The 9,211-nt window shown below is 44.1% G+C and overlaps 1 protein-coding gene across 9 annotated transcripts in view; it reads left to right on the top strand.

Annotated features, from left to right (window-relative positions):
* The first annotated feature begins 6 nt into the window (after positions 1-6).
* PLAA (phospholipase A2 activating protein) overlaps positions 7-9,211 on the top strand; it is a 29,038-nt gene continuing 19,833 nt past the window's right edge. For 7 of the 9 annotated variants that reach the window (XR_002832235.1, XR_002832232.1, XR_002832230.1 and 4 more), the window contains exons 1-2: positions 119-267; positions 8,894-9,087. Coding sequence is in view for 3 of the 9 variants with exons in the window: in XM_023764743.1 (XP_023620511.1) it covers positions 119-267; positions 8,894-9,087 (343 nt within the window). In the remaining 6 variants the exon portion in view is untranslated. Of the gene's footprint in view, positions 268-8,893; positions 9,088-9,211 lie in introns of all 9 variants that reach the window. The other 2 variants (XM_023764744.1, XM_006101235.3) reach the window with 1 other exon arrangement.

Raw genomic sequence — 9,211 nt, 5'->3', positions numbered from 1 at the left:
GTGTCAGGGCGCCTCTCCCCTGCAAGTCCCTCTCGCGCCGCGGCCCTTCGCACACCCCACCGCCCCCGCCGACTGCTCTTGCTCGGGCCCGGGCCCGGGCGCCGGACCGACCGGGGCCATGGAGAGCGTCGCCGCCAGGTATCGGCTGAGCTGCTCGCTCCAGGGCCACGAGCTGGACGTGCGGGGCCTGGTGTGCTGCCTCTATCCGCCGGGGGCCTTTGTGTCCGTGTCCCGGGACCGCACCACCCGCCTCTGGGTCCCGGACAGGTGAGCGCTGCGAGCCCGGCACCCCCGCGCCCCTGACTGTGTTGCACGCGTCTCGCCGCGAGTGGGGAGAGAGCGGACCCTCCCCGGTGCGCCCTGCCCGCTCCCGTCCTCCCCGGCCTGCGCCCAGGGCTGCGTTCCCTCCCGGTCCCGAGAGCACCGGCGCTCGGGGCGCGCGGTGGGAGGAGCAGCGGGTTGGGGGGGCCAGGGACCTGCTTTCGTGTCCCGACTTGACCACTAGCGAGCGGGTGACCTTGGACGAACTTCTTCCCTCTTGGGGCTTCAGTTTTTGGACGACGATGTCCCGCGTTGCTCTGAGATTTTGGAAACTGATGGACGCCCCGTGCACCCTCCTCCGTGAGGCCATGTGAACACATCTGCTCTAGGATGTGCTCTGTAGCCTCAGTTCTCAAACATGGCCCTGCAGAAAGTTGTTCAAGTCAGAGTTGCTTAGTCTGGGGTCTGCGATGGGCTTCGATGGAGGGGAGGAGATCTCTCACATGTTCTGTGGACGTGCGTGGGGGATGTGCTGCTTTTTGAGGAGAGAAAGTCCGTTGCCTCCTCCCTCACAAATAAAGGCACAAAAGGTTAAGCTCCAGTGCAAATCAAGTTCAAGAGTTCAGCCTTGATTTGGCTGATTGTCACCGGAAAACAGATTTCAGTTCAGAAAGAGAAAAATTGGAGCGGAGTTGCTTTGTTAGCCCCCCATCAGTAGGGGTTTCACACGGAGTTTGGGTTATCCATAAATTCAGATGGTAACTATGGGTTGAGTGCCTTCTAATGTGTTTGAAATCTTGAAGGAGAAGAGGACAGACAAGTTCTCTTATGTCTCATAGAACTTGCTTATAATGTGGAAGGGAAGATGGATAAAAAAAAAAAACAATAGAAAAATAATTACATATTTGGCCTGAGGAAAACAAGTATCCATATAGAGTTGAGTGAAGAGTGATGTTAGAGAAGGAAGCCTTTCTGAGGAGGTGTTTTCTTTTTTTAAAAAATACTTTTTATTGATTTTTTACAGAGAGAAAGGGAGAGGGATAGAGAGTTAGAAACATTGATGAGAAAGAAACATTGATCAGCTGCCTCCTGCACACTCCCTAATGGGGATGTGCCCGCAACCAAGGTACATGCCCTTGACCGGAATTGAACCTGGGACCCTTCAGTCCACGGGCCTACGCTCTATCCACTGAGCCAAACCGGTTAGGGCTTTCTTTTCTTTTTTTAATCTGACACATGGAGCTTGTCATGGGAGCCAGGAATAAGGAAGGCAAATTGGAAGAGCACTGTAGGTGGCTGGAGGGACACACTCAGAGGCCCTGGGCTGAGCAAGAAGACAGCCCCTTTGTGCAGGAGGGAATGAGCTGTGAGGTGGGCAAGTCTTTGAGGGCAGAGGAAGGGTTGTCCTAGTTCGAAGCCTTTATTTAAAGGGTTTCAAGCAAGGAGCAGCACGATTCCATTTACCTGTTGAGAAGTTCCTGCGAGCTGCCAGTGGAGAACGGATTGCAAAGGGGTAAATGTGGAAGTGGATCATTTTGGAGGCGTTTGCAGTAGTGTAGCCAGGACGTGATAGACTAGCCTAGGGCCGTGGTCGGCAAACTGCGGCTCGCGAGCCACATGCGGCTCTTTGAGTGTGGCTCTTCCTAAGCCTTAGGAGTACCCTAACTAAGTTAATAACAATGTACCTACCTATATAGTTTAAGTTTAAAAAATTTGGCTCTCAAAAGAAATTTCAATCGTTGTACTGTTGATATTTGGCTGTGTTGACTAATGAGTTTGCCGACCACTGGCTAGGGTATTGTAGAGCAAACTCCTGTATTGAACTGGAGATGGCTTCTAAAGGTCTCTTCTAAGGTTGGGTGATACTCCAGACCACCTCGTAATAGTAGTGTGTGTTTGAAGACGACTACTGTTAACGTGTACATCTAAAATGGAGGTCAGTAGAAGCACATGCCTACTAGGATGTAAACGTTGAGGTGAGGAGTATCTGAAGGGGATGCCAGTTGCCATGGCTCCATCTGTGCATGTTGTGTATGAGTGTGCTAGGTTGACAAGAACTTAAATCACTGGAGTGATTGTGTTTACCAGGAACTTGAGGAACTTGGGGCTGAAATGATCCTCTATCTGAAAACTGGTTCTTTCGTTTAACTCATGTTGGGTTATTATTTTTTTTTTTTAGTTTTTCAAAATTTATTATGTATTTTTTCACCTAACACGGATTGAGAGCCTGCATTGTGCCAGGCACAGGGCAAGATGGTAGGTGATTAGAGAGATAAGATAGTTTTACTTCTCATTTCCAGTTGCTTAGGGTAGAGCATCTCACAGTCACTGGGTGATGAACTTCTTACGCATCCCAAACTAGCGTGTCTCAACCATACTTTTAGCGTTGTAAAAGTGTCCTCAGGCTGATAATCCTGACGATTTTTATTTCATTGCATATTAATACAGTAATGAAGCCCTGTAAAATGTTTGGAGAAGTAGTCAATGAAGGTTGTTTTCCTTAGGTTTCTGGATCAGGTAGTGTAGGGGTGGACTGGAAATGATGGGGCAATTTAGTTTCAGGGATGCAAAATAGTTCGAGGGTGGACTAGATACCTCATCTTTCACAAAAGCCCATTGGGAACCCCCAAAATACCTGGGCCTTCTGAAAGTCCTTCAGAAAGGAGACATATTTTTCTTTCTGGGTTTTTTTCTTTTTGGTTGTACATTAAACTGAACCAGTCAGTATACCATTCTTTGAGATTGCTTCAGGCCGCTATAAGCCCACTTCAGATTAAACTGGATTTCTCAAGTCTATCACAACTATTGCTTTGCCTTTTGAAAACTATCTATCCATATTTGAAAGACACAACCACAGATTTTACATCCTGCATTAAATCTCTCCTACTATGCCATGGTCTCATAAACACGCATCACTTTGGGACCTTAGACAAATACTTCTGTGGTGTTTGTTAATAAATCAGAGCAAGTCCCTTCCCACTCCCCATTTCCCTTTCTTGGAGGCAAAATTTTCATCTCCTAATAACTGCTTATTTTTTATTTTACTTATCTCTATAGAAAATGCTGTACAGTCACATGCTGCTTAACTAGGGGGGTACATTCTGAGAAAAGTGTTGATAGGTGATTTCGCTGTGCAAACCTCAGCGTTCACATACACTAATCTAAATGATATAGCCAGACTACACACCTAGACTGTATGCTCTTAAGATACAGTCCTGTGCAGCATGTTTCTGTACAAAACAACAGGAGATTAAATCATGCACAGAGAAAATGATACAAATTCAGAGACGCCATAAACAGATGTATGAGGCTCCTGCAGTGTAACAGAGCATACTGTTTTACAGCAAACTTATTTTTATAAGTAGAGTATATAAGTAGAGTATACTCTAAAATAATGATAAAAAGCATAGTATAGTAAATATATAAACCAGTTATGTGACTTTTATTACCATTATCAAGTACATAATTGTATGTGCTGTACTTCTATATGAATGGTAGGTTTGTTTACACCAGCATCACTACAGATATGTAATCCACTCCATTGTAATCTTATGGGATTACATCACATGCAGTCCAATTGACTGAAACATTATGCAGTGCATGACTATATTGCTATTTCTTTTTATTTTTAAAACTAGAGGCCCAGTGCACAAGAATTTGTGCACTGTGGGGGGGGGGGGGTCCCTCAGCCCAGCCTGCGCCTGTTTGCAGTCCAGGACCCCTTGGGGGATGTCCACCTGTTGACTTAGGCCCACTCCCTGGGGGATCAGGCCTAAACTTGCAGTCAGATATCCTTCTGGCAGCCAGGGAGCCCTCGGGGGATGTCGGACTAAAGGCTTAGGCCCCCAAGGGATCTGGTCTAAACCTTTAGTTGGACATTCTTAGTGCTGCCACGGAGGTGGGAGAGGCTCCTGCCACCACCACTGCGCTGGCCAGCCATGAGCCAGCTTCTGGCTGAGTGGCACTCCCCATATGGAAGTGCACTGACCACCAGGGGGCAGCTCCTGCATTGAGCATCTGCCCCCTGGTGGCCAGTGCGCATCATAGCAACCGGCCATTCTGCCGTTCAGTCAATTTGCATATTAGCCTTTTATTATTATTACTAGAGGCCCAGTGCACAAAAATTTTTGCACTGGGGGGGATGTCCCTCAGCCCGGCCTGTGCCCTCTCGCAATCTGGGACCCCTCTGGGTAACCACCTGCTGGCTTAGGCCCGCCCCGGGGGATTGGGCCTAAGCTGGCAGTCAGACATCCCTCTGGCAGCCCGGGAGCCCTCAGGGGATGTCCACTTGCCAGCGGGGAGCAGGCCTGAGCTGCAGTCAGACATCCTTAGTGCTGCTGAGGAGGCGGGAGAGGCTCCCACCACCACTGCTGTACTGGCAGCTGTCTGCTTGGCTTGTGGCTGAGCAGAGCTCCCCCTGTGGGAGCGCACTAATCACCAGGGGGCAGCTCCTGCATTGAGCATCTGCCCCCTGGTGGTCAGTTTGTGTCATAGTGACCAGTCATTCCCAGTCATTCTGCTGTTAGGGTCAATTTGCATATTATCCTTTTTTTTTTTTAATATATTTTATTGATTTTTTACAGAGAGGAAAGGAGAGAGATAGAGAGTTAGAAACATCGATGAGAGAGAAACATCGATCAGCTGCCTCCTGCACATCCCCTACTGGGGATGTGCCCGCAATCCAGGTACATGCCCTTGACCGGAATCGAACCTGGGACCCCTCAGTCCACAGGCCGATGCTCTATCCACTGAGCCAAACCGGTTTCGGCTTATCCTTTTATTATATAGGATTATATAGGATGTTCCTATTCCCCCCATTTGCCCCCTCTACTCAGCTCTTGCCTCCCACTTCTCTCTGGCCATCACCATACTGTTGTCTGTGTCCATGGGTTGTGCATATATTTTCTTTGGCTAATCCCTTCTTTAAATTCACTTCTTTAAATTTTTATTTTCAGATAAGTGCTTATAACTGCACTATTATATATTTTCTATTATATCATTTAGAATTAAGATATTTTTTAATTGAACCCTATTAAATTTTAGCACAATTTAATAAATTATGCTAGAAGCAATTAGGAGATTTTTCATGTAATGCAGATACATTTCAATTAATATTTTATTAATTTTTAATTTTTTAATATTTTAATTTGAAATAATCTCATACATGTAAAAAAAACCTATAAAATACTACAGCATATTATATGTACCCTTCACCCAGTTTCTTAGGTGTTAATAATTGAAACATAACCATTATACAACTAACAAAATTTGGAATATATTTTTCTTATAATCTCTTTAATGTTACTTAATACATTTACTTTGTTTTTGTTAGTCTTCACCCAAGGATATTTTTCTATTGAATTTTAGAGAGAGTGAAGGGAAAGGGAGAGACACATTGATTGGTTGCCTCCTGCACATGCTCTCATAGGGACTGGGGATCAAGCCAGCAACTGAGGTAACTGCTCTTGACTGGAATCTAACCTGGGACCCTTCAGTCCACGGGCTAATGCTCTATCCACTGGGCAAAACAGGCTGCAGCTTAATTCGTTTACTTTTAATCTATATGTGTCTTTATACATAAAGTGGGTTTTGTTTTTGATTCATCCTCATAATCTGTCTTTTAATTGGTGCATTTATGCCACTGACTTTTAGAGTGCTTACTGATAGAGTTACTGCCATATCAGGCGGCTTCTGGGGCCGGCCTGCGGCCTGGGACCGGATCCGATGACAGGCGTCAGGCAGGCAGCTTCTGGGGCTTCTGGGGCTGGCCTGCGGCCCGGGACCGGTTCAGATGAAGGGCGTCAGGCAGGCGGCTTCTGGGGTCGCCCACGGGGGCCTGGATGGCGGCTTGCGCTGGTGGCCGTTGCTGTCCCGTCTGCAGTATGCAAATTAGCCGCCATCTTTGTTGGTGGTTAATTTGCATATCTCGATGATTAGCCAATAAGAGGCATAGCGAAGGTACAGTCAATTACCATGTTTGTCTATTAGATAGGATAGTATATTTCAGGTATTTTCTATAGATCTTATTGTGGAATATGAGAATTTAGCTCTCTTTTCACCTTCTGCCAATGCCCATCACAAATGCCCTTAAATTAACTTAATTGAAACTGAATCAGTATTGTGACTGTACATAGTCTGTGTGCACCTAAGCTATGGAATAAACTGATAACTTCACAATTTTATGATCTCCCTATAGCTACTAATTGCCTTATTTTGGGTTTTCATTTGCTTAATTTTCTATGTATCACTAATTCAGCTTTAAATACTAGTTGTTTATCTCTCTCCTTTCAAGACTTTAGACATACTGGATATTTTACAGTTTCCTTTTCTTTTGGTGAAAACTTTCTGACCTGCTCTGTCTGCCCCTGGTACACAACTAATCCTTGGACCTCCCTTTATTGTCATCTCCTTTATTCCCTTTTGGACCTTTTGTGTTTTATTTATTTATTTTTAAAATATATGTTGCTATTGATTTCTGAGAGGAAAGGAGAGGGATAATTCTTTTATCCCTCTCAGCAACTAACCACCTTCCATATAGTATGTCATAATCTGTTGTTAGACTTGTTATGTAAGGCAGTGATGCTAAGTGACTAAATGTGTAAGAAATTGTTAATCTTTCTAATCCCCAGGGAGTTGATGTGCTGTGTCCCGAGAGCAGTCATTTATACATAGCTGTATTAGTTCCTATGGTTTGCATATTGAGAATGATTGATATTCTATTTAGATACACATACTATACCAGTGATGGCGAACCTTTTGAACTCGGCGTGTCAGCATTTTGAGAAACCCTAACTTAACTCTGGTGCCGTGTCACATATAGAAATTTTTTGATATTTGCAACCATAGTAAAACAAAGACTTATATTTTTGATATTTTATATATGTAAATGCCATTTAACAAAGAAAAATCAACCAAAAAAATGAGTTCGCGTGTCACCTCTGACACACGTGTCATAGGTTCGCCATCACTGTACTATACTGATGGGTACTAAGTTTATGTTTGATAATGTGAAAATGTCCTCAGTGTTTAAGGCTTATTGATAGTGGGTTCCATTATCTAATTGCATGAATGGTTTCACTTCACCACGGATTTCTCAGGGTAACAATTACTGGTAAGTAGAAATGAAAATGGAGGAAGAGGAAAGCAACGTAATATATTTGTTTCCTTCCCTTTCCTTCCTTGTTCTTCTGTTCTTCCTGTTAGTTAACTGTTATTAATGAAAACCTAATTAAACTTTTCCAAAGGTGATATAAATCTTTGTAGTAGCTGATAGACACTGAGTGGCCAGATTATTATGACCACCTGACATTTGTAGGCAAATTAGCTATAATTTCACGCTGAAGTTGCTAGAGGGCCAGACCATTATAAATAGGGAAGCAGGTTGTTTACCACGACAGTAGAAGTGATTTTTTTTCTGAAGATACGGGTAAACACGATTTAACAGCCTTTGAACATGGGATGATTGTTGGTGCTCGGAGCCATGGAGTATCAGCAAAACAGCTGAAGGCCTGTTCGAACACCTTTGCTGTCTGCAGTTACCAAGTTAAAACGTCTCCAATTCGCACCGTAACACAAGGATTGGACAGTCGAGCATTGGAAAAAAGTCATGTGGTCCGATGAATCACGTTTCCAGCTGCATCATGCAGATGACAGAGTGAGAATTTGGCGGAAACAGCATGAAAGCATGCACCCCACATGCATGAGTACAACCCTTCAAGCTGGTGAGGGCAGTGTTATGGTTTGGGGCATGTTTTCCTGGCATGACTTAGGCCCTTTAATTCATGTGGAACAACGTCTGAATAGCACAACATACCTAAGTATCGTTGATGATCAGTAATTAATAAATAATATATGATCAGGTTCATCCTATCATGTTGATGGCGTATCCCAATGGAGATGGCTTCTTCCAACAAGACAATGCGCCATGCCATGGTGCTCGTATTGTGCAGGAGTGGTCTCAAGAACATGAGGGAGACTTTACCTTGCTTAGGTGGCCCCCACAATCACCAGATCTCAATCCAATTGAGCATTTGTGGGATGAAGTTAAAAAAGCCATCAGGCAGCTGGTTCCACAACCATCAAATCTCACAGAACTGGACAGTGCTATTCATCAGGCATGGTGTCAGATTCCTCGCATCATCTTTCAACATCTCGTGGAGTCAATGCCAAGAAGAATCGCCGCAGTATTGAAGGCAAAAGGTGGCCCAACGAAGTACTGATGAGGTGGTCATAATAATCTGGCCACTCAGTGTATATTAGCTATTTAATATTTAAAACAATAGATACTTGAAATAGTGTGCACTCTGTAAAGTTCAACCTAGACACTAAATGAAATGAGTACTTTGACAACTATGTCCTAGGCCAGGGGTGGGGAAACTTTTTAACTCGAGGGCCACAATGGGTTCTTAAACTGGACCGGAGGGCTGGAACAAAAGCATGGATGGAGTGTTTGTGTGAACTAATACAAATTCAAAGTAAACATCATTACATAAAAGGGTACGGTCTTTTTTTTTTTTAGTTTTATTCATTTCAAACGGGCCAGATCCGGCCCGCGGGCCATAGTTTGCCCACGGCTGTCCTAGGCTATGTTAGAGAACAACTGTATGTCTTATTTATTATCATGTTTTTCTAGTCCTAACAGGGGCTTCACAGAAATGCACTGTATGAGTGGCCACTCCAATTTTGTATCTTGTGTATGCATCATACCTTCAAGTGACGCACATCCTCATGGACTAATCGCCACTGGAGGAAATGACCATAATATTTGCATTTTCTCACTGGAGAGCCCAGCACCACTTTACATACTAAAAGGTCACAAAAATGCTGGTGAGTATAGTGCTTTGGTGTGTTTCTATTTGAAAAAAAATTTATCCATTTGAAAGTAAAATTTACAGATAATTTTTTCCTGATTTTTTTTGTGTGAATGTTTGTTTTTATATTTGTTAACCTA

The sequence above is a fragment of the Myotis lucifugus genome, unplaced genomic scaffold, assembly GCF_000147115.1.
Source record: "Myotis lucifugus unplaced genomic scaffold, Myoluc2.0 scaffold_346, whole genome shotgun sequence".
Classification (NCBI taxonomy): domain Eukaryota; kingdom Metazoa; phylum Chordata; class Mammalia; order Chiroptera; family Vespertilionidae; genus Myotis; species Myotis lucifugus.
Note: the sequence above shows the minus strand (reverse complement) of the source record. Positions and strands in the feature narration are given on the sequence as shown.